General features: G+C 52.1%; 1 protein-coding gene across 1 annotated transcript in view; it reads left to right on the top strand.

Annotated features, from left to right (window-relative positions):
* The first annotated feature begins 1,756 nt into the window (after positions 1-1,756).
* The window catches only part of LOC122543974 (neutral alpha-glucosidase AB-like), a 58,510-nt gene continuing 35,308 nt past the window's right edge, over positions 1,757-24,958 (top strand). The window contains exons 1-7 of the mRNA XM_087983586.1: positions 1,757-1,789; positions 4,015-4,116; positions 7,558-7,666; positions 8,341-8,468; positions 9,615-9,794; positions 15,258-15,323; positions 15,974-16,009. Of these exons, the coding sequence (XP_087839712.1) occupies positions 1,758-1,789; positions 4,015-4,116; positions 7,558-7,666; positions 8,341-8,468; positions 9,615-9,794; positions 15,258-15,323; positions 15,974-16,009 (653 nt within the window). The 5' untranslated portion in view covers position 1,757. The remainder of the gene's footprint in view (positions 1,790-4,014; positions 4,117-7,557; positions 7,667-8,340; positions 8,469-9,614; positions 9,795-15,257; positions 15,324-15,973; positions 16,010-24,958) is intronic.

Here is a 24,958-nt window from a genome sequence, read left to right as displayed (position 1 = left end):
CTCGCACTCTATCCCCCCCGCTCTCTCACTCTATACCCCCTCCTCTCTCACTCTATCCCCCATCTCTCTCACTCTATCCCCCCCGCTCTCTCACTCTATCCCCCCCTGCTCTCTCACTCTATCCCCCCCGCTCTCTCACTCTATCCCCCCCGCTCTCTCACTCTATCCCCCCCTGCTCTCTCACTCTATCCTCCCTGCTCTCTCACTCTATCGCCCCCGCTCTCTCACTCTATCCCCCCCTGCTCTCTCACTCTATCCCCCCCTGCTCTCTCACTCTATCCCCCCCCGCTCTCTCACTCTATCCCCCCCGCTCTCTCACTCTATCCCCCCCGCTCTCTCACTCTATCCCCCCCTGCTCTCTCACTCTATCCCCCCCTGCTCTCTCACTCTATCCCCCCCTGCTCTCTCACTCTATTCCCCCCTGCTCTCTCACTCTATTCCCCCCTGCTCTCTCACTCTATTCCCCCCTCCTCTCTCACTCTATCCCCCCCTCCTCTCTCACTCTATACCCCCCCGCTCTCTCACTCTATCCCCCCCTGCTCTCTCACTCTATCCCCCCCTGCTCTCTCACTCTATCCCCCCCTGCTCTCTCACTCTATCCCCCCCTGCTCTCTCACTCTATCCCCCCCCTGCTCTCTCACTCTATCCCCCCTGCTCTCTCACTCTATCCCTGCTCTCTCACTCTATCCCCCCCTGCTCTCTCACTCTATCCCCCCTGCTCTACCTATCGGTCTACAGAGCATTGTTTAAAAGTTTGTGAATGATGTGAAATGCTGTGAACTGTGAGGAAGCCATCGACAGGTTGACAGAGCATGGAGGGTAGGTCACAGATAAAGTTGAGTGCAGAGACCTGATGGATTTGTGGTTTGAAGAAATATGGAAATACAATATCCAATATTGGGTACAATTCTGAGGGACTGTGGCTGCACAGGGATCTGGGTGTGTATGTTCACAGATAGTTAAAGATTCCATTCCCAGAGCCACCTGATGAAGGAGCGTCACTCCGAAAGCTAGTGCTTCCAAATGAACCTGTTGGACTATAACCTGGTGTGGTGTGATTTTTTAACCTCGTCCACCCCAGTCAAACACCCGCACCTCCAAGTCATGGTGGATATTTATGGCTGAGATTAATAGACTCTGGATCAGGCGGGGGATTGAGGGTCATGGGGAAGGGGCAGCAAAGTGAGAGTGAGGAATGTTGGATCAGCCATGATCCTATTGAATGGTGGAGCAAACTCCAGTGGCCTATTCCTGTTCCTTTTTGTTATGGATGTAAAGCAGGGGCAGATTGAGTTATAGGGGCTCTAGAAAATACTCTGAGATGCCCAGCATAGAATCCTTGTAGTGTGGAAACAGACCATTTGGCCCAGCAGGTCTGGACAGGATGGGCTGAACAGCCTCCTGCAATGACTCTGTCTGAGCTGTCAATCACCCCTGGCCGTGACCCCGCCCCCAGTGAAGCACAGGAACATGTCAATCACCGAGATCTGACCACGCCCCGGTAGACGTACAGAGCCAAGTCAATCACCCCGCTCTGACCCCGTTCCCAGTGACGTACGACGTCGTGTCAATCAAATCGCCGTGAGCCCGCCACCCGTGATGCTCCGCGTCTTGCCTGTGACCCCGCCCCTGCCCGCGCATGCCAATCAGATTGAGCTGACGTGTCCGCGCTCCGTGCCGGCTGAGGGGCGGGGCTTGTCCGCGGGTAAAGTTCAGGGGCGCGCTGACGTCACGCGGGCGGCTCGAGCTCGGCCAAGATGGCGGCGGTGGAGCTGAGGCTGAGGCTGAGGTGAAGCGGGTCCTGGGCTTTAGGGTTTCCCTTTGAGTCTGTTGTCCGTAGGTCCCGGACGGGGGGGAGCAAATGTAGGGAGAGAGACCAGAACCTCGCTCCTTCCGCGTGGGGACACGGACTTGTGCGTTATCAGGGGTTTCTAATGGAGCCGGGCTCAGGGGGAGCAGGATTTCCTGCCGCCAGGAGGTTAGCAACAGGAGCGGCCTGGAGGCGGCAGGCCCCTCCCCCACAGACAGGCCCCTCCCCCACAGACAGGCCCCTCCCCCACAGACAGGCCCCTCCCCCCACAGACAGGCCCCTCCCCCACAGACAGGCCCCTCCCCCACAGGCAGGCCCCTCCCCCACCCCTACAGACAGTCCCCCACCCCTACAGACAGGCCCCTCCCCCACCCCCACAGACAGGCCCCTCCCCCACAGACAGGCCCCCCCACCCCCACAGACAGGCCCCTCCCCCACAGTCAGGCCCCTCCCCCACCCCCACAGCTAGGCCCCTCCCCCACAGGCAGGCCTCTCCCCCACCCCTACAGACAGGCCCCTCCCCCACAGTCAGGCCCCTCCCCCACCCCCACAGCTAGGCCCCTCCCCCACAGTCAGGCCCCTCCCCCACCCCCACAGCTAGGCCCCTCCCCCACAGGCAGGCCTCTCCCCCACCCCTACAGACAGGCCCCTCCCCCACAGTCAGGCCCCTCCCCCTCCCCCACAGACAGGCCCCTCCCCCACAGACAGGCCCCTCCCCCACAGACAGGCCCCACCCCCACAGACAGGCCCCCCCCACCCCCACAGACAGGCCCCACCCCCACAGACAGGCCCCCCCCCCCACCCCCACAGACAGGCCCCCCCCACCCCCACAGACAGGCCCCTCTCCCACAGGCAGGCCCCACCCCCCACAGACTGACCCCTCTCCCACCCCCCACAGACAGGCCCCCTCCCCCACAGACAGACCCCCCCATCCCCTCCCCCACATGCAGACCCTCATCCCCACCCCCACAGGCAGGCCCCCACATGCAGACCCTCATCCCCACCCCCACAGGCAGGCCCCCCCATCCCCTCCCCCACAGGCAGACCCACACCCCAACTCCCCAATCCCCACGTCCACAGACAGACCTTGACCCTCACTCCCTAATCCCCACCCCCACAGACAGGCCCCATTCCCCACCCCCCATCCCACAGACCCCTATTCCCAATGGAACCCCAATCACCATCCCACAGACAGGCCCCCAACCCCAAACTCCGCCTCCATGGACAGAACCCATACCCCCCCCTCCCCCCCCGTCTTCACCCACAGACAGACCTCCAATAATCCAAATGGACCCCTCAATCCCCATCCTGCAGACAGAACCCCCACCCCACTAACTCACCTTCACCCACAGATAGACCCCCACTCCGCATGAACCGCCCACAGATGACTTCCTCTTCACCCCCAGCTCAACCCATTTATTCTCCTACTCCCCAACTCCCCTCACCATCCCCATTACCTCATACTACCTCTCAACTCCTATTCCCCTGCCTGTGAATCCAGCTTCCTAATCAACGTGATGGCTCAGTGGTTAGCACTGCTGCCACACAGCGCCTGGAACCTGGGTTCAATTCCAGCCTTGGGCAATTGTGTGGAAGTTGCACATTCTCCCTGCGTCTGTGTGGGTTTCCTCCCACAGTCCAAAAATGTGCAGGTTAGATAAATTGGTCAATGTAAATTGTCCATAGTGTTCAGGGATGTGTAGCTTAGGTGCATTAGTTGGGAGTAAATGTAGAATAATAGGATAGGGGAATGGATCTGGGTGAGTTACTCTTCAGTGGGTCGGTGAGGACACATTGGGTCGAATGGCCTGTTTCCACATTGTAGTGATTCTATGATAAAACATAATCTGATCATTTACGCCTTGAACTAGAGGTGTGAAAATTGACTGCTGCGTTTTCCAAATAATGACTGATCACGAGAAACACTTTTTTAAAAATGTTGAGGCTTTAAATCGTAATTTGTGGGGAGGGGGAAGTACTTTCAACTTATGATAATGCTGTACACCTCTAATTTTGATGTGTTTGTGACTGGCTTATCAGATTTGATGCTGTTGGATGTGGTGATTTGTACATTGATGTAGCATTGACTCTGGTATTTGTGAGTACAGTGTTCCAAACTCTAGGTGTGTGAGGAGTCATTGGTGGGTGTCCTACACTTGATCAGTTAGTTTAAAAATAGGTTCACTTACTGTCTCTCTTTCCAGTGTGCGATGGATATTCCTAACTTGGGTGGCTCTTCATATCACTACAACAGAAGCTGTGGACAGAAGTAACTTTAAAACCTGTGAACAAAGTGCATTCTGCAAGTAAGTATTCACAAAATACAAGGGTCAAAATCTTTCTCAATCCATGTCCTTTGTCTCCAAGTGTTTTGTCTTTTATGTTTTAGAAGCTGTAAAATTGATGCAAATGGGTTTTACTTTAAACTTGTAGGCTGAGCGAGTCGAATAATGAGTATTAACGTGAGGGCACCTTTCGGTGTATTAGTTCATAGACTGGTGAGATTGTTTGATTTAACCTGATTTGATTTATTATTGTCACATGTATCTAGGTACAGTCAAAAGTCTTGTTTTGTGTGTAATACAGGCAGATCATAACATACGAAGTGCGTTAGGGTAATAGAACTGAACGAGGATTACAATGTTACAGTTGCAGAGAAGGTGCACAAAGAGCAAGATCAACATTCAATTTAAAATTAAGGGGTCTATCCAGAAGTATAACAGTGGGGAAAAAGCTGTTCTTGTATCAGTTGGTCCATGTGTTTAAGCTTTTGTATCTTCTGCCCAATGGCAGAGATTGGAAGAGATTATGACCAGAGTGAGAGGGGTCTTTGGCAATGGCTGCCTTTGAGGCAGTGGGAAGCACAAATAGTCAATGGATGGAAGACCAGATTGCGTGATAGACTGGGCTGTGTTCTCAATTCTGTCGTTTCTTTGGGTCCTGGGCAGACTACCAAGCCATACCAGATGCATCCAGATAAAATGGTGCCTTTCTGCAAAAATTGGTAAGAGTCTTTATGGACATACTGAATTTCCATAGCTGCCCGAGGAAGTGGAGACATGGCTATGGATTCTTGATTGTAGCATCAACGTGGATGGACCAGGTGATCCGAGGAGCTTGACGCTCGCACCCGTCTCCACCATCTCCAATGATATAGACAGCGACGTACCATCCACCTTGCTTCCTGAAGTTAATGACCAGATCTTCTGTTTTGCTGATGTTGAGGGTGAGCTTGTTCTCTTGATACCACACCACCAAGCACTCTGTCTCAGGCCTACAGCGATGGTGTCGTCAGCGAAGCTGTGGATGGAGTTAGGACAGTGTTTGCCTGCACAGCCATGGATGTATAATGGGGTATAGTAAGAGGTTGGGTACACAGCCTATGGGGTGCTGCTGTTGAAGGTTATCATGAGGGAGCTGGTGCTGCCTATTCTCACTGTTCGTGGGCTGTGCATCAGGAAGTCGAAGATCTAGTTGCCGGGGATGAAGCAGAGACCTGCTCTCAGAGTTTGGAGATTAGTTTGGAATGATGGTGTTGAAAGAGGAGCTGTAGTCAGTAAGTCCGAGACATTCCAGGGATGAATGCAGGGGCAGGAAGATGGTGTCGGCCATGGACCTTTCTGACTGGAGGTGAATTGCAGGGGATTGAGGCAGGCTGGAGTTGATGTGAGCTCTGACTAACCTCTGGAAGCACTCCCATAATGTTGGAGGTCAGAGCCACTGAGCTGGAGTCATTGAGGCATGCTGCATGAGGGATTTTTGGCACCAGGATGATGTTGGTCTTTTTGAAGCAGGAGGGGACTTCAGGTCGTAGTCAGGAGTGGTGAAAGATGTCAGCAAATACTCCTGCATCATCTTGCATTTTGACATTGTCTTTTTTGTTTTGTAAGCCTTCACATGTTTCTCTCCATATCTTATTAATGTCCAACTTTGCCTTCCTAAACCTGTCTGTCCCTCTCTCTTTAAAGAAGCTTCTTAAAACCAGTGCCATTGACTGTGTTGTGGAATACCTTTCTTTGATACCCCCTGAGCAGCATTTCTGTCCGATTTATACTCCTGTGAAGCGCCTATAAAGGTTTGACTGTTGGAAAGTGTTGTGTGTGGATTAGATGTGCTTAGTTACCTATCCGTAAGGAAAAGCAGCTGGCTATTTGTTCCCTGGGACCTGCAAATGCTAATTCCTGAGCCAGGTTAGAGAAATTCCTGACGAGCTAGATTTCAGTGCCCGGAATCATGTATTTCTGTGTCTGTCTGGATTGAGTATAGGAGTTGGGAGGTCATGTTGTGACTGTACAGGACGTTGGTTAGGCCACTTTTGGAATATTGTGTACAATTCTGGTCTCTTTTCTATCGGAAAGATGTTGTGAAACTTGAAAGGGTTCAGAAAAGATTTACAAGGATGTTGCCAGGGTTGGAGGATTTGAACTATAGGGAGAGGCTGAACAGGCTAGGGCTGTTTTCCCCGGAGCGTTGGAGGCTGAGGGGTGACCTTATAGAGGTTTACAAAATTATGAGGGGCATGGATAGGATAAATAGGCAAAGTCTTTTCCCTTGGGTCGGGGAGTCCAGAACTAGAGGGCATAGGTTTAGGGTGAGAGGGGAAAGATATAAAAGGCACCTAAGGGGCAACTTTTTTCACGCAGAGGGTGTACGTGCCAGAGAAAGTGATGGAGGCTGGTACAATTGCAACATTTAAGAGGCATTTGGATGGGTCTCTGAATAGGAAGGGTTTGGAGGGATATGGGCCGGGTGCTGGCAGGTGGGACTAGATTGGGTTGGGATATCTGGTCGGCATGGATGGGTTTGACCGAAGGGTCTGTTTCCATACTGTACATCTTTATGACATAACACCAGGATATTGTCCAGCAGGTTCAATTGGAAGTACAGGCTTTCAAATAAACTGTTGGACCATAACCTGGTGTGGTGTGGATTTTTAACTTTGTCCATCCCAGTCCAACACCTCTACATTGTGGAGCAGAGTCACAGAGATGTACATCACAGATACAGACCTTTCAATCCAACTCGTCCATGCTAACCAGATATCTGAAATTAATCTAGTTCCTTTTGCCAGCACCCGGCCCATATCCCTCTAAGTGCCCTTTCTGTTCATATACCCATCCAAATGCCTCTTAAATGTTGCAATTGTACCAGCCTCCACCACATCCTCTGGCAGCTCATTCCATACACGTACCACCCTCTGCCTGAAAAAGTTTCCCCTTAGGTTCCTTTTATATCTTTCCCCTCTCTTCCTAAACCTATGCCCTCTACTCTGGACACCCCCACCCCAGGGAAAACACCTTGACTATTTACCCTATCCATGCCCCTCATGATTTCATAAATCTCTATAAGGTCACTCCTCAGCCTCCGACGCTCCAGGGAAAACAGCCCCAGCCTGTTCAGCCTCTCCCTGTAGCTCAAACCCTCCAACCCTGGCAACATCCTTGCAAATTTTTTCTGAACCATTTCAAGTTTTACAACATCCTTCCTACAGGAAGGAGACCAGAATTGCACACAATTGCTCCTGTACTCAATACTCTGACCAATAAAGGAAAGCATACCAAACGCTGCCTTCACTATCCTATCTACCTGCAACTCCACTTTCATGTGATTTATAACTCTGTGCTCCATCTGTGAGCCAGTTTGCTTTGAGCTGTTGCTGCACCCACCACTTGGCTGAAGAGAGTTCTATTTCAGAACAATTGGACTGAGATGCAAACTGTCCGATGACTGCAATTATTCTTTCCCAGGCGACAGAGGAATATTAAACCGGAGAATTCTCCCTATCGCGCTCTGCTCAACTCATTGGATGTGACCCATGAAAGCGTGAAGCTGCAGCTGATTAATGAAGTGAATAAGGTGAGTGGTGCTGTGTCTTTGGGAGTGGGGTGAGAATTTTATTTCTGTTGTGCTCTGGAATGCACTGATTGATATCAAAGAGCCAGCATGGAAATAATGGGCGGATTGGTCGTCTCCTGTGCTGTGGTTTAGAAGCATTTGGGAATACAGGTGAATATTTTAGCTGAGACTCTGTGTTGACTGTTGGGATCCCACCTCCAGCTGAAGGGAACGCAACCCCTGAAGCCAGCTCTAAATCTCTCCATCCAAAGCCCCAGTCCCTGTCCTCACAGGGAGTCAGGTACAGCCCCAAACCATGTTTGTTCTTCTCTAGGGCATTTCAGCTTGGGCTTCCCATCCTCCATGGTCATTTCTCAGCCACCTTCCTGATTTCCATTCAGCTATTGTCATCAAACAGCGAGCAGAGCTGGGAATGGTGGAAAGTCCAACCTGGAACAAATAGCAGCAGCGATGGGAGGAGAAACTGCTGTGGGCCAAGCCCACTTACATTGAACTCTTTTGCTGCTACCTCTGGAGCTGAACCTCAACATCAGCATCACAATGTTGGCCACAGCCAGACAGAGAGCTAAACAAGTGGGAGGGAAGGGGAGGGGTGGGGTGGACATTACTGTGGAGCCTGTTTGTCACCCCTGGTTGGAGTTGGATAGAGATGTGAATCCTTGCATCTTTCACAGGTTCCGCTCCTACTTGAAGTATATGGTCTGCAAGGGAATATGACCAGGATTAAAATCAATGAATTAAATCCACTGAAAACAAGATATGAAGTTCGGGACGTGTTAGTGCAAGAGCCGCCTACTGTACCGTAAGTTGCTAGCCGACTTGTTTTGGTTCCTTACTCCACAGTATTCCGATACGTACACTCCTTTTTGTGAAGCTGTTGAAGGAATTGAAGTACCTATTTATTGAATGTGAATTTTAAACTGACGATTGGTTTCGGGAATTAAATCAACATGGGGTCGAATGCAGTTCTGAGGCAGGGTCGCTCTCCCTGAAACGTTAACCCTGATTTCTCTCTACGGATACTGTCAGACATGGTGAGCTTTTCCAGCCATTTCTGTTTCAGTCTGGGGTCAAATACAGGGTACTCCTTTTTTTAATCAGAAACTCAAACTTCCTCAACACCATCCCCATCAAACGCTCCCAGGACGGGATTAGATGCAGAGTAAAGCTATCTCTCCTCTCTCAAGCAGAAAGTCACAAACTATACTGTCCCCATAGGTAGGTACGGTACAGAGTGAAGCTCTGTGTACACTGTCCCAATCAAACATTTGCAGGACAGGAACAACACTATGTTAGCTAAGAGTAAAGCTCCTTCTACCCTTTTAAACTGAAGTTGAAGCTCCCTTAAGAGTTTTAAGCTGAACACTGAACTTAAACTGTCCCGTCAAACACTCAGAGGACAGGGATAACAGTGGACCAGGTACAGAGTAAAGCTTTCTTTACTCTTTTAGGTTGAAAATAACAATAACTCAACACTGTCTGCAACAAACTGTACCAGGCTAGGTATAGCATGGGGGTAAAGATGCAGAGGAAATCTACTCCTATCCTTTTAAACTGAAGTTAAAGCTCTCTCAACACTGTCCCCATCAGATCCTCCCAGGACAGGGATAGCACAGGATTAGGTACAGAATAAAGAGTTTTTTTTATAATGTTTTCCCACCTTGCATTCTGGAACAGCTGTCTGGTGGTTTGCTCAAATATTTTGAGACCATGGCATGGAGGTGTTGGTGTTGGTGTTGGACTGGGTGGGCAAAATCAGAAATTACCAGGTAATGGTCCAATGGGTTTATTTGAAATTGCAAGCTTTTGGAGCGCTGCTCCTTTGTCAGGAGAAGTCACTTCCTGTTGAACTGTAACCTGGTGTCGTGTGACTTCTGACCAGATTGTTAATAGATTTTAAATCGGACCATCCTGCATAAAGGTAATGGATGTGTTTTCTGGCTTTCAGCTTAACAGTTGTAGGCAGGGATGAAGACAGTGTGGAACTGGGCTTTGAAAACAAGTTGTACAAAGTGATCATCACCTCCAAGCCGTTCAGAATGGACATCATGACTGGGAATGAGCTGCTGCTGAGTATCAACTCGCGGGGGCTGATGGTGTTTGAGCACTTACGAAAAAGGAAGGACTCGTGAGTACTCACTCAGCTGTCTCAGTTACAGAATTAAAACTCCAGGGTGTGAAAAATTCACCAACTATTTCCCAGTGTCCCTCTTTCTCGTCCCTGAGTTGACCGAAATGAAGGATGTTTACTTGCAGATTTCTTTTATTTCTGCTTCTGTAAAAATATTAATTATTTGACCCAGCGGTATAGAATGTGCAGTTATTATCAAGGTCTTCATCTGTTTCAGTTATAACTTCCTGCGAGTCTCTTATTGGCTTGTCATTATCCAACTTGTTACCTAACTGTTTTAGTAACTCCTCCCTTGTTCCCCTCCAAGTTGAATGTCATCCTGAGTCAGCACCATATTGTTGTTCCTTCACTGTTGCTGGGTCTGAATCTAGAACACCCTCCATAATAGCCCTCTGACTGTACCTTCCAAACATACAAATTAGGAGCAGAGAAGGCCCTCAGCTATTCAATAAGATCATGGTCAATTCCACATTCTTATTTAAACTAATAACCTTTGATTCTCTTAACAAGAATGTATTCACTGAGCCAAACACTCTGAATGCTGGAGACCTGAAACAAACGCAAAGTGCTACAGAAACTCTGTTAATGCTTCAGTTTTGAAGAAGTCATATCAGGCTCGAAATGTTGACTGTTTCTTGTCTCCATGGACGATGCCAGACCTGCTGAGTTTCTGCAGAATTTGTAGTTTTAAAAGCCCAGCCCACTCCTGTCTTTAAAAATAAATCTAGAAGTCCCCCCTCTTCTGAGGCAGAGTTCCAAACGCTCTCAACGCAGAGGAAAAAAATTCTCCTCATCTCTATCCTGAAAGAGCCATCCCTACAGATAAAACTTACTCCCTTAGCCTTGGACTGAGCCACGAGGAAACATTATTTCCATATCCAACCATTTGGAGTCTTGGGCACTTTAATCAAGGCTCCCCACCTCAGCCCCCAACTCATGTTTCTAATGTTGAAGCCCAGTCTGTCCAACCTTTCTTCATAATACCAGCCACCCACTCCAGACATCAATCTTGTAACCCTTCGCTGAACTTACTCCAATGTGTTCCTTCTTTCCTTGAAAGCTGCTCAGTATTTGAGATCTGGTCTCACTAATGCCTTGTATTACTGAAGGACAACATCTTCCTTTTGTGTTCAGTACTTCTCATAACAAAGGTTAACACCCGACTGACCACCTCAATTACTTCCTGCATCTCTGCCTCATGGACTGGGATTGTTCAAGTAGACAGCTCACTGCCACCACCTTAAGGGACAAATCAGGAAGGGCCATAAACACTGGCCGTGCCACTGATGCCTCGATCTTGAGAATAAATTGTTTTTTAAAATTGCTGCTTTTAGTCTTGTCATTCAGTCCAGCCAATGGGTGCCCGTGTTCATCTGTGTCAACACCCTCTTCCATGGTCCTTTCTCCTTTGCCCGGTCTCATCTTGAATGTTGATTTTTGCCTGTATTTCCACCTCAACCTGGGAGTGGACTCCTGTCTCAGTCGAAAGCAGGTTGTACCCTCTGTTCTTAAATATCTTACGTTTTAGCCCTGTATCCATTTTCCCCTTGTTTTAGACACCACAGTTACTGGGAGCAGTCTCTACTCTCTGCCGTCAGAGCTGCCCCATGGTTTTGTTCAGACTAAGCAGCAGCCCTAGTGAGTCCATTATTGCAGCTGGCAAGCTCTACATTCCCTCATCCTCTATAGCATGAAGCTTGCAGTCCCATCTGGGTTTTTGTGGCCTATGAAATAGGAGTGGTGGGAGGCCATTCAGCCCCTCTCGTGTTCTGCTGAATCATGGCTGATCTAATTGTGCTCTCAGCACCAGATTCTCCCCGCTTCCCCCCCATATATATCACATACAGTCCCTTCCTTTGTCCATCTATCTTGGCCTTGAATGTATATTCAGTGATCCTGAGTCCACTGTTCCCAGGAGATGAGTGTGTTCCACAGCCCGTCTGAGTGAAGAACATCCTTCCAACATCTCACCTTAAATGAGGAGCCCCTTTTGAAAGCATGTCCCTTACTCCAGGAGGAGAAGCCATCTCTCAGCATCCACCAAGTCAATCCCCTCAGGGTGTCCTGTCTCTCAGTAAGAACTGCATTCATTCTCCCAAGTTCTGATGGATACAGATCCAACCTTTCCTTGTGAGATAATCTTCCGTTTTAGGTATCAGGCAGGTGGGATCTCTAAACTGCTAACACATTTTGTAGTTTCCTGTAATTAACCTGTCCAGTGATTGTTATGGCACACCTTTGGGATAATTGGACTTGAACCTGGGCCTCTAACCCTGAGGTAGGGACGCTGCCACCGATCCACTGTTACTGCAATAAGCAGTCACCCATGATCTTGTCGCTTCTTTTAATATCCTCTTGTGATATCTCCGAGTTTTTGGTCTCCTGTGCTGATCACTCTCATGCTCCAGGGAGCTGAGACTCTGTTTTCTCCTGACTCTGAAACACTTTGGGATGTTTGATAACATTCTAGAAATACATGATGTTGCTGTTTCCCTTGCAGCTCTTTGTTTGCCATGTAAAAGCAGGGCTGTTCCCCATGCAATTGATGGATTTTTCTCACCCACTTTTCTCCAAATAGCTCTGCTATTTTGTTGTGTTTTTGAATGTCTTCTGTGTGTGGTTTTGTTATTGGGAAGGGGTCTGCTGGTCTTTCTCTCTCTTTCAGCTATTGCAGTTTTCCCAGTCATCAGATCTGTTCATATCCTACTTGGGCTTTATTCCCAAGTCTGGACTGATGATCAGCCAATGACTGCAGCCTGGGGTATGCAGTAGGCATGGCATTCCTGGCTTCCCTGCTGGACAGCTCAGATGTTACATGTGACCCAGAGAGGACTTGCCTGAGATGTTTGGAGATCCTGCTGTCATCAGCCATTTGATGTATTCACTGGGGCCAGGTAGCAGAGGACTACTGCTGCCTGGAGACCCTCCCATCACTCTGAGGGGAATCAGCTTCAGCGATCTGTTTTAACTGTCAAGCTCCTTGTGAGTCATTCCCTTTACATAGCTGTCCCAGTGTCATGGTTTGCCAGTTGGTTTGACCATTAGAGCTGGGGAGTCTCGCGTTCTCTCTCTCTCTCGCGTTCTCTCTCTCTCGCGCGTTCTCTCTCTCTCTCTCTCTCTCTCTCTCTCTCTCTCTCTCTCTCTCTCTCGCGTTCTCTCTCTCTCTCTCTCTCTCTCTCTCGCGCGTTCTCTCTCTCTCTCGCGTTCTCTCTCTCTCTCGCGTTCTCTCTCTCTCTCGCGTTCTCTCTCTCTCTCGCGTTCTCTCTCTCTCGCGTTCTCTCTCTCTCGCGTTCTCTCTCTCTCGCGTTCTCTCTCTCGCGTTCTCTCTCTCTCGCGTTCTCTCTCTCTCGCATTCTCTCTCTCTCGCGTTCTCTCTCTCTCGCGTTCTCTCTCTCTCTCTCGCGTTCTCTCTCTCTCGCGTTCTCTCTCTCGCGCGTTCTCTCTCTCGCGCGTTCTCTCTCTCGCGCGTTCTCTCTCTCGCGCGTTCTCTCTCTCGCGCGTTCTCTCTCTCGCGCGTTCTCTCTCTCGCGCGTTCTCTCTCTCGCGCGTTCTCTCTCTCGCGCGTTCTCTCTCTCGCGCGTTCTCTCTCTCGCGCGTTCTCTCTCTCTCGCGTTCTCTCTCTCTCGCGTTCTCTCTCTCTCTCGCGTTCTCTCTCTCTCTCGCGTTCTCTCTCTCTCTCGCGTTCTCTCTCTCGCGCGTTCTCTCTCTCTCGCGTTCTCTCTCTCTCTCGCGTTCTCTCTCTCGCGCGTTCTCTCTCTCGCGCGTTCTCTCTCTCGCGCGTTCTCTCTCTCGCGCGTTCTCTCTCTCGCGCGTTCTCTCTCTCGCGCGTTCTCTCTCTCGCGCGTTCTCTCTCTCGCGCGTTCTCTCTCTCGCGCGTTCTCTCTCTCGCGCGTTCTCTCTCTCGCGCGTTCTCTCTCTCGCGCGTTCTCTCTCTCTCTCGTTCTCTCTCGCGCGTTCTCTCTCTCTCTCTCGCGTTCTCTCTCTCTCTCTCGCGTTCTCTCTCTCTCTCTCGCGTTCTCTCTCTCTCTCTCGCGTTCTCTCTCTCTCTCTCGCGTTCTCTCTCTCTCTCTCGCGTTCTCTCTCTCTCTCTCGCGTTCTCTCTCTCTCTCTCTCGCGTTCTCTCTCTCTCGCGTTCTCTCTCTCTCTCTCTCGCGTTCTCTCTCTCTCTCGCGTTCTCTCTCTCTCTCTCGCGTTCTCTCTCTCTCTCTCGCGTTCTCTCTCTCTCTCTCGCGTTCTCTCTCTCTCTCTCGCGTTCTCTCTTTCTCTCTCTCGCGTTCTTTCTTTCTCTCTCTCGCGTTCTCTTTCTCTCTCTCGCGTTCTCTTTCTCTCTCTCTCGCGTTCTCTTTCTCTCTCTCTCTCGCGTTCTCTTTCTCTCTCTCTCTCGCGTTCTCTTTCTCTCTCTCTCTCGCGTTCTCTTTCTCTCTCTCTCTCGCGTTCTCTTTCTCTCTCTCTCTCGCGTTCTCTTTCTCTCTCTCTCTCGCGTTCTCTTTCTCTCTCTCTCTCGCGTTCTCTTTCTCTCTCTCTCTCGCGTTCTCTTTCTCTCTCTCTCTCGCGTTCTCTTTCTCTCTCTCTCTCGCGTTCTCTTTCTCTCTCTCTCTCGCGTTCTCTTTCTCTCTCTCTCTCGCGTTCTCTTTCTCTCTCTCTCTCGCGTTCTCTTTCTCTCTCTCTCTCGCGTTCTCTTTCTCTCTCTCTCTCGCGTTCTCTTTCTCTCTCTCTCTCGCGTTCTCTTTCTCTCTCTCTCTCGCGTTCTCTTTCTCTCTCTCTCTCGCGTTCTCTCTCTCCTCTCTCGCGTTCTCTCTCTCCTCTCTCGCGTTCTCTCTCTCCTCTCTCGCGTTCTCTCTCTCCTCTCTCGCGTTCTCTCTCTCCTCTCTCGCGTTCTCTCTCTCCTCTCTCGCGTTCTCTCTCTCCTCTCTCGCGTTCTCTCTCTCCTCTCTCGCGTTCTCTCTCTCCTCTCTCGCGTTCTCTCTCTCCTCTCTCGCGTTCTCTCTCTCCTCTCTCGCGTTCTCTCTCTCCTCTCTCGCGTTCTCTCTCTCCTCTCTCGCGTTCTCTCTCTCCTCTCTCGCGCTCTCTCTCTCCTCTCTCGCGCTCTCTCTCTCCTCTCTCTCTCTCGCGTTCTCTCTCTCTCTCTCTCGCGTTCTCACTCTCTCTCTCTCTCGCGTTCTCTCTCTCGCGTTCCCTCTCTCTCTCTCGCGTTCTCTCTCTCTCTCTCTCTCTCGCGCTCTGTCTGTCTGGCTCCCCTGCTTTCAGTGTTGGGTGTGATGGGTGCCAATAGCTGTGGTGTGCAGGAGATAGGCAGATTTCTTCCCTTGTTGTGTGACTGCTGGTAAAAATTGTATAAGCTCTTGGTGTTTTACTGTCTGAACAACCACAACTGAAACTCATTTTGTTTTTTATTTGTTATTTTATTCCATTTTGTTTCTCCCCACCCCTCCCACCTCTTTGCAACTTCCACCCCCTCAGTTACACGGAAAAAATTAGTAGCACAGTCGGTAGCATGTGGAGTAAAATCAAGAACATGTTCATTAGGTAAATGCTGCACCAACGCTGTCTTTTTAGTCCTGTTTGTGCACCTAATGATACTAATGCTTGGGGTTGCAACGATATTAAAGCAGAGGGGAGATCAGAATCTCTCTGCACACCACACTGATGTGAAAACATAGACCTGATCAATGGATAAAACATCGATCCAATCCCAAACTTCTCCAGCGAGCTTAACTCCTACTGCTCTGTGCAGTGTTCCACGATGAGAGACTCTATTCAGGGTGCCCCCTGCTAAGCTGCTGTGGAGTTATTAACTGATCACGGTGATCTCTCTCTTATCAGAGAATCGACAGCAGACCCAGGCAGGAGGTGAGGCGGATTCTGTGGTAGAGATGCTCATGAGATACAGCGACCCTGAACCTTGTACCTCCCTGGCTGTGCTAAACTCTGCACCTGTTGCATCCCCTTCATCACCAGTGCATGCACGCTTCTGTTCTGGCTTTTTGCTTATGGCGAAGGGACTGAGTAAAGCCTCGAGCAGCTTTGAACATGCCCTTGTAAACTTTGGTTTGAAAGTACCATCAGTGGGTGTCTGCTGGCTGCCCAGTGTGGAATGCTTGGAGTTGGAGGATGAGCAGTCAGGTTAGACATGTCTCTGTAGATTCATTCATTCATGTAATGTTCTCACTTGGCAGGAGAAGCTTACTTGAACACCAGAGTGCCTCTTTCAGGTAGGGTGATGAATTGCAGGGACCTTGTCACAGTGATGGTTGTAGTTTTTTGTAGGATCACCCCCCACTCCGGAGTTGAGAGCCACCATGCAGACTAATCCAATCTGGCTCTGGCGTTTGCTGCTGGCCCTGGAATGTCAGCTTTCTCTACAAAAATAACCTGGCTTCTGCCTTTTGTAGAAGATGGTTTTGAGAGAGACCTTTGTTAACCAAGAGCAATCCTAATGGGGCTGTTTAATCTCCCCAACCTCATGAGAGGCTGTTCAGATGCAGCAGTGTACCTGCTGAGTCGATCTGTTGAAGTCGATGAGGTGAGCGAGGTTGTAAACGTCCTCCCCTCTGTCCTGAGAGGCCGTAGGATTGCTGTTGGGAAGGGAGATATCATGTTTCCACCATCCCGTCCCAGGGACCGAGTCAAGTGGTTGGTTCATAACATCACTAAGTTGAGCACCGCTAACCTGTTACATTGGTTTCTCTGTTCGCCGAGTTGGGAATCTGTGTTGCAGACGTTTCGTCCCCTGTCTAGGTGACATCCTCAGTGCTTGGTAGCCTCCTGTGAAGCGCTTCTGTGATCTTTCCTCCGGCATTTATAGTGATTTAAATCTGCCGCTTCCGGTTGTCAGTTCCAGCTGTCCGCTGCAGTGGCCGGTATATTGGGTCCAGGTCGATGTGCTTATTGACTGAATCTGTGGATGAGTGCCATGTCTCTAGGAATTCCCTGCCTGTTCTCAGCTGGAACTGACAACTGGAAGCGGCAGATTCAAACCACTATAAATGCCGGAGGAAAGATCACAGAAGCGCTTCACAGGAGGCTCCCAAGCACTGAGGATGTCACCTAGACAGGGGATGAAACGTCTGCAACACAAATTCCCAGCTCGGCGAACAGAACCACAACAACGAGCACCCGAGCTACAAATCTTCTCTCAGACTTTGAATTGTTTCTCCATCATCACCACCTTCGATCCCTCCCTAAATCTCTCATAGCCCTGGTGCTTTTCTCTCTGCCTGTCACCGGCCTGACATCTCCCCACAGATGCTATGTGCTTGGTAGGGATCTATATATCCACGAACACAGCATCTGACACCAGTCTGCCTGCCTGTACCCCTTCTGTGTTCACACTCTGCCTGCACCAGCTCTGACTGATGCATGTGCACACATTCACACGCTGTCCTTTACCCCCATCCCCAAATACACACGTGCGCGTGCACAGACACACACACTGCACATCGGCCCTCCAACATACACAGCACGCCCTGTCCCCAAGTACATGTGCGCGCGTGCGCATACTCCGCACAAGGGCCCTCCAACGCACAGCATGCCCTGTCCATAATCCCCTCCCCAAATACATGCACGCACCCACACCCACCCCTACATGGTGTCCCTGGCCCCCTCCCCAAATGCACGCACCTGCACACAGGCACACGTCACACATGGGCCCTCCAACACACTCAAGCTGAACTTGGCACCCTCCCTAAATACATGCACCTACACGCACTGTCCCTGGCCACTCCCCGAATACACGCATGTGCGCACACAGACAGGCACACGCCACATTCGGCCCTCCAACCCTCGGGCCCCTGTGTTCCCTCCGACTAACCGGAGAGATTTATCTGACACTGTTGTGGGGCACCGTGTTGAATTATTAAATTTTAACAGGTAAAAGGAGGTGGCCTCTGGAACCACAGGATATAACCTGGAGAAGAGGTGAGCAGGTGTTTTACATGACCTGACACTTTGACTCTTCATCCTGTTTGAATTGAGTGTAAGTTAACATGTCCACCTAGACAGGGCCGTGCCCCGCTCCTAGCCTAGAGCTTGCTGACTGCTTTAGCTTTTGCATTAGTTTTCACTCCCAGCTCATTCTGCCCAACTTTTCGGTGTTCCTGCTGCTGTCACATCACAGCTAGTTCATTACCACTTGCTTGTCCCTTTTTATTCTGACTTTTCATCTTGTTAATCTGTCTTTGGTGGGACTAATGCATTTGCTTCTGCCCCTTGCTAATCTGTGTTTGCTGCTGGCTGACATACAGCATTAGTCCTGAAAGCTGTGAGTCAGTTTATTGCTTCCCCAGCACCGTCTGCTCATTGGTCTTTATTCCCCCGCTGTCTCCCCTTGCCCTCACTCCAAAGGTACTGTCTGATTGTCATGGTGCCCCTAGGTACGCCTAGTGGGCTAGCCTCAGCAGTAGCCAGCTCTCCCGCTCCCTGGGTTGTTGAAAAGGGGTGGATGGAAGCACTGGGTGATCCGTTCCCTGGCTGGGCCTGAGCTGGTAATGTGACAATGGGTCAGTCAGTGGTAAAACGCTGCTCCTCTTCAATCTTCCTTGATCTGGGTTCAGTTCAGCTGCACTTGGCATCTGTTGCTCAGGCACACGCACAGACACACCATAACTAAGCCCTATACAAAGTTATCGCTGCAGCCCTAATGTTAAAAATGGGAGTCTTCATGTTCTGTGACATGTGTTATTCAGAGCGAGCACTGTCCTGCGATGCCGTGTGGTTTCCAGAGTGGGTGTGATCCAATCGGATGAAATGACCCCCTCAGAGCTCAGTTTAAAGATGGGCTAGTGCAGTCCATAGTGAATCCATTGGCTCAAAGCTACGACACCCAGGGTAATTATATCAAACACATCCAATGGTTTGCTGCACGTTTTACAGAGTGTAACCTTCTAATATTCTGAGGCATGGTGTGTTGAAAGTATGAGAGCACTTTAACACTTAGTTCTACTGAGCTGCACATGCCCCACCGTTGCTTCATCACTGTTTGCTAGTGCAGGGTCTGAGGCTGCACTTGGCCTTAGCACAGAGGCTGAGCCAGGAGAAGAGGTGTCTGCACTGAGATTAGTTGGAAGGGTGTCCCAGTCGGTGATTGACCGTATGTGTTAGGCCATGCAATCAACTTACTGCATGGGACCCAGTAACCAGGTGAGATGCAGAGGGTGTTCTCCTCCACAATGTGTGAAGATGCTGTGAGATGAGTCCTGAAATTTAACTTGTCATTGTCTCTTGCAAGATTTTGAACTTAATCCTGTACTGCTTTACCACTTTTCTCCCCCTTTGAAAGGGCACGACATTTTGAGGTTTGAATTTACAGATAGATGTCTCCTAAGATTCCTCACGTCCACGTGCCCAGCCTCAGGAAGGGCAGAGGTGTATGTAAGCACTGAGCTTAACTTCCTGGTTTGGGGCAAGTTTTCAGGTTAACTGTTCCGGTGCTGTCTGATGCTAGTCTCTTGAATATTCTGTGCAAGGCTTTGTGGCAAACATTTTGTGGAGTTTCTGTAAGCTGCAATGTGCCCAACGTGGGAGGGGTTTGGTGAAACCTACAGGACAGCCAGCAGCATTCCCATAACTGGCTGTGTTACTGAACCAGATCTGCAGGAGTTTGTGAGGAAGACACAGTGAGCTCGCATTTCTGATTGGACCTGGACTGGGGGAGCTCTTTGTGAGCTTTTCAAATGGATTGTTGGGAAGATTCAGTAGCTCTTGCAGCAAGGGTGGTGCCGTAAACCCGGAATTCTGGAGCAGCCTGGACTGCTGCTCCTCCACATTGCAGTCTCCCCTCGAGTATGAAGGAAGGTGCAGCTTGAGCGAATGTGTAATATTGACAAGGGCCGTGGCTGGTCAGCAATGGAACTGGAGCAGGAGCCGAGAACAGGAATCGTGAGCTTGTGCGGTCAGAGGATATTGTTGTAATGAGGCATTTCTGCAACAAGAAGGCAGTGTTTTCTGTACGCGCACTGTACCATACGTCTCTGCAGTGCCCAGTTCCCCCCCTTCTTCTGTCAGTTCAACTCCAATATTATTCAGGGGGTCCTCTCTCTCTCGCACACACTGAACCAACCTGAGGGGAAGTGAAAGGAGATTGAACAGGATCGGTGCAAGTCAGTGTGAACCTGTTCCCAGCAGCAGGAAGGTCAGCCACCCCCAGACGGACACAGATTGAAGAGCATTCAGGCCACTTGTAGATATAGCGTAGTTTTGGTGATACACGCTCAATAGGATGAAGGGCCTTCTCTGTGTTTTGTGATTCTGAGGAGAACGTTTTAACGGAGGCAGCGAGCTGTTGTGATCTGGGATGCGCTGCCTGAAAGTGCAGTGGGAGCAGGTTCAAAAGGAGGCAGCGGAGATCAGAGAAATGGTAGGTCAGAATACATTCACCAGATCTGGAGCTGGGGAAGGAGCACTGGTGGCTGGGTGTGAGATGGGTGGGTGGGACCAATCGGAGAGCTCCCTCGTGGTCTGACTTGATATTGTGGAACAAGCCAGGGAGGGGGAGGTGGTGTATGTCTGATTTGATATTGCTGAATGGGGCGGGGGGAGGAGATATATCTCTGATTTGATATTGCTGAATGGGGCGGGGGGAGGGGGTATATCTCTGATTTGATATCTCTGAATGGGGCGGGGGTGAGGAGGTATATCTCTGATTTGATATCGCTGGGTGGGAGGGGGGGAAGGTGTATGTGTGGTTTGATATCGCTGGGTGGGAGGGGGGGGAGGTGTATGTGTGGTTTGATATCGCTGGGTGGGGTGGGGAGGGGGGAAGGTGTATGTGTGGTTTGATATCGCTGGGTGGGGTGGGGAGGGGAGGAGGTGTACGTGTGGTTTGATATCGCTGGGTGGGGTGGGGTGGGGAGGAGGTGTATGTGTGGTTTGATATCGCTGGGTGGGGTGGGGAGGGGGGGGAGGTGTATGTGTGGTTTGATATCGCTGGGTGGGGTGGGGAGGGGGGGGAAGCGTATGTGTGGTTTGATATCGCTGGGTGGGGTGGGGAGGGGGGGAAGGTGTATGTGTGGTTTGATATCGCTGGGTGGGGTGGGGAGGGGGGAAGGTGTATGTGTGGTTTGATATCGCTGGGTGGGGTGGGGTGGGGAGGAGGTGTACGTGTGGTTTGATATCGCTGGGTGGGGGGGGAGGGGGGAGGAGGTGTATGTGTGGTTTGATATCGCTGGGTGGGGTGGGGAGGGGGGGAGGAGGTGTATGTGTGGTTTGATATCGCTGGGAGGGGGGGAGGTGTACGTGTGGTTTGATATCGCTGGGTGGGGGGGGGGGGGTGGAAGGAGGTGTATGTGTGGTTTGATAATGCTGGGTGGGGAGGGGGGGTGAAGGAGGTGTATGTGTGGTTTGATATCGCTGGGTGGGGAGGGGAGGGGGGGAGGTGTATGTGTGGTTTGATATCGCTGGGTGGGGAGGGGAGTGGGGGGAGGTGTATGTGTGGTTTGATATCGCTGGGTGGGGTGGGGAGGGGGGGGAGGTGTATGTGTGGTTTGATATCGCTGGGTGGGGTGGGGAGGGGGGGGAGGAGGTGTATGTGTGGTTTGATATCGCTGGGAGGGGGGGAGGTGTACGTGTGGTTTGATATCGCTGGGTGGGGAGGGGAGTGGGGGGAGGTGTATGTGTGGTTTGATATCGCTGGGTGGGGAGGGGAGTGGGGGGAGGTGTATGTGTGGTTTGATATCGCTGGGTGGGGTGGGGAGGGGGGGGAGGTGTATGTGTGGTTTGATATCGCTGGGTGGGGAGGGGAGTGGGGGGAGGTGTATGTGTGGTTTGATATCGCTGGGTGGGGTGGGGAGGGGGGGGAGGTGTATGTGTGGTTTGATATCGCTGGGTGGGGTGGGGAGGGGGGGAGGAGGTGTATGTGTGGTTTGATATCGCTGGGAGGGGGGGAGGTGTACGTGTGGTTTGATATCGCTGGGTGGGGTGGGGAGGGGGGGGAAGGAGGTGTATGTGTGGTTTGATATCGCTGGGTGGGGAGGGGAGGGGGGGGAGGTGTACGTGTGGTTTGATAATGCTGGGTGGGGAGGGGAGGGGGGGAGGTGTATGTGTGGTTTGATATCGCTGGGTGGGGAGGGGAGTGGGGGGAGGTGTATGTGTGGTTTGATATCGCTGGGGTGGGGAGGGGGGGTGAAGGAGGTGTATGTGTGGTTTGATATCGCTGGGTGGGGAGGGGAGGGGGGGAGGTGTATGTGTGGTTTGATATCGCTGGGTGGGGAGGGGAGTGGGGGGAGGTGTATGTGTGGTTTGATATCGCTGGGTGGGGAGGGGAGTGGGGGGAGGTGTATGTGTGGTTTGATATCGCTGGGTGGGGAGGGGGGGGGAGGTGTATGTGTGGTTTGATATCGCTGGGTGGGGGGTGAGGGGGGAGGTGTATGTGTGGTTTGATATCGCTGGGTGGGGTGGGGAGGGGGGGGAGGTGTATGTGTGGTTTGATATCGCTGGGTGGGGAGGGGAGTGGGGGGAGGTGTATGTGTGGTTTGATATCGCTGGGTGGGGTGGGGAGGGGGGGAGGTGTATGTGTGGTTTGATATCGCTGGGTGGGGGGGGGAGGGGGGAGGTGTATGTGTGGTTTGATATCGCTGGGTGGGGGGGGAGGGGGGAGGTGTATGTGTGGTTTGATATCGCGGGGTGGGGAGGGGGGGGAGGTGTATGTGTGGTTTGATATCGCGGGGTGGGGAGGGGGGAGGTGTATGTGTGGTTTGATATCGCTGGGTGGGGGGGGAGGGGGGGGAGGTGTATGTGTGGTTTGATATCGCTGGGTGGGGAGGGGGGGAGGTGTATGTGTGGTTTGATATCGCTGGGTGGGGAGGGGGGAGGGGGGGAGGTGTATGTGTGGTTTGATATCGCTGGGTGGGGGGGGAGGGGGGGAGGTGTATGTGTGGTTTGATATCGCTGGGGGAGGGGGGGAGGTGTACGTGTGGTTTGATATCGCTGGGTGGGGTGGGGAGGGGGTGGGAGGTGTATGTGTGGTTTGATATCGCTGGGTGGGGAGGGGGGGAGGTGTACGTGTGGTTTGATATCGCTGGGTGGGGTGGGGAGGGGGGGAGGTGTATGTGTGGTTTGATATCGCTGGGTGGGGAGGGGGGGAGGTGTATGTGTGGTTTGATATCGCGGGGTGGGGAGGGGGGGAGGTGTATGTGTGGTTTGATATCGCTGGGTGGGGGGGGGGAGGGGGGGAGGTGTATGTGTGGTTTGATATCGCTGGGTGGGGAGGGGGGGGAGGTGTATGTGTGGTTTGATATCGCTGGGTGGGGAGGGGGAGGGGGGGAGGTGTATGTGTGGTTTGATATCGCTGGGTGGGGAGGCGGGGAGGTGTATGTGTGGTTTGATATCGCTGGGTGGGGAGGGGGGGAGGTGTATGTGTGGTTTGATATTGCTGGGTGGGGAGGGGGGGAGGTGTATGTGTGGTTTGATATCGCTGGGTGGGGTGGGGTGGGGAGGAGGTGTATGTGTGGTTTGATATCGCTGGGTGGGGTGGGGTGGGGAGGAGGTGTATGTGTGGTTTGATATCGCTGGGTGGGGTGGGGAGGGGGGAGGTGTACGTGTGGTTTGATATCGCTGGGTGGGGTGGGGAGGGGAGGAGGTGTACGTGTGGTTTGATATCGCTGGGTGGGGTGGGGTGGGGAGGAGGTGTATGTGTGGTTTGATATCGCTGGGTGGGGTGGGGAGGGGGGGGAGGTGTATGTGTGGTTTGATATCGCTGGGTGGGGTGGGGAGGGGGGGGGAAGCGTATGTGTGGTTTGATATCGCTGGGTGGGGTGGGGAGGGGGGAAGGTGTATGTGTGGTTTGATATCGCTGGGTGGGGTGGGGAGGGGGGAAGGTGTATGTGTGGTTTGATATCGCTGGGTGGGGTGGGGTGGGGAGGAGGTGTACGTGTGGTTTGATATCGCTGGGTGGGGGGGGAGGGGGGAGGAGGTGTATGTGTGGTTTGATATCGCTGGGTGGGGTGGGGAGGGGGGGAGGAGGTGTATGTGTGGTTTGATATCGCTGGGAGGGGGGGAGGTGTACGTGTGGTTTGATATCGCTGGGTGGGGGGGGGGGGTGGAAGGAGGTGTATGTGTGGTTTGATAATGCTGGGTGGGGAGGGGGGGTGAAGGAGGTGTATGTGTGGTTTGATATCGCTGGGTGGGGAGGGGAGGGGGGGAGGTGTATGTGTGGTTTGATATCGCTGGGTGGGGAGGGGAGTGGGGGGAGGTGTATGTGTGGTTTGATATCGCTGGGTGGGGAGGGGAGTGGGGGGAGGTGTATGTGTGGTTTGATATCGCTGGGTGGGGTGGGGAGGGGGGGGGAGGTGTATGTGTGGTTTGATATCGCTGGGTGGGGAGGGGAGTGGGGGGAGGTGTATGTGTGGTTTGATATCGCTGGGTGGGGTGGGGAGGGGGGGGAGGTGTATGTGTGGTTTGATATCGCTGGGTGGGGTGGGGAGGGGGGGAGGAGGTGTATGTGTGGTTTGATATCGCTGGGAGGGGGGGAGGTGTACGTGTGGTTTGATATCGCTGGGTGGGGTGGGGAGGGGGGGGGAAGGAGGTGTATGTGTGGTTTGATATCGCTGGGTGGGGAGGGGAGGGGGGGGAGGTGTACGTGTGGTTTGATAATGCTGGGTGGGGAGGGGAGGGGGGGAGGTGTATGTGTGGTTTGATATCGCTGGGTGGGGAGGGGAGTGGGGGGAGGTGTATGTGTGGTTTGATATCGCTGGGTGGGGAGGGGGGGTGAAGGAGGTGTATGTGTGGTTTGATATCGCTGGGTGGGGAGGGGAGGGGGGAGGTGTATGTGTGGTTTGATATCGCTGGGTGGGGAGGGGAGGGGGGGAGGTGTATGTGTGGTTTGATATCGCTGGGTGGGGAGGGGAGTGGGGGGAGGTGTATGTGTGGTTTGATATCGCTGGGTGGGGAGGGGAGTGGGGGGAGGTGTATGTGTGGTTTGATATCGCTGGGTGGGGAGGGGGGGGAGGTGTATGTGTGGTTTGATATCGCTGGGTGGGGGGGGAGGGGGGAGGTGTATGTGTGGTTTGATATCGCTGGGTGGGGTGGGGAGGGGGGGGAGGTGTATGTGTGGTTTGATATCGCTGGGTGGGGAGGGGAGTGGGGGGAGGTGTATGTGTGGTTTGATATCGCTGGGTGGGGTGGGGAGGGGGGGAGGTGTATGTGTGGTTTGATATCGCTGGGTGGGG

Source organism: Chiloscyllium plagiosum, unplaced genomic scaffold (genome assembly GCF_037043375.1).
Source record: "Chiloscyllium plagiosum isolate Xiang-an unplaced genomic scaffold, Cpla_swu_hap1 HiC_scaffold_46, whole genome shotgun sequence".
NCBI lineage: Eukaryota > Metazoa > Chordata > Chondrichthyes > Orectolobiformes > Hemiscylliidae > Chiloscyllium > Chiloscyllium plagiosum.
Note: the sequence above shows the minus strand (reverse complement) of the source record. Positions and strands in the feature narration are given on the sequence as shown.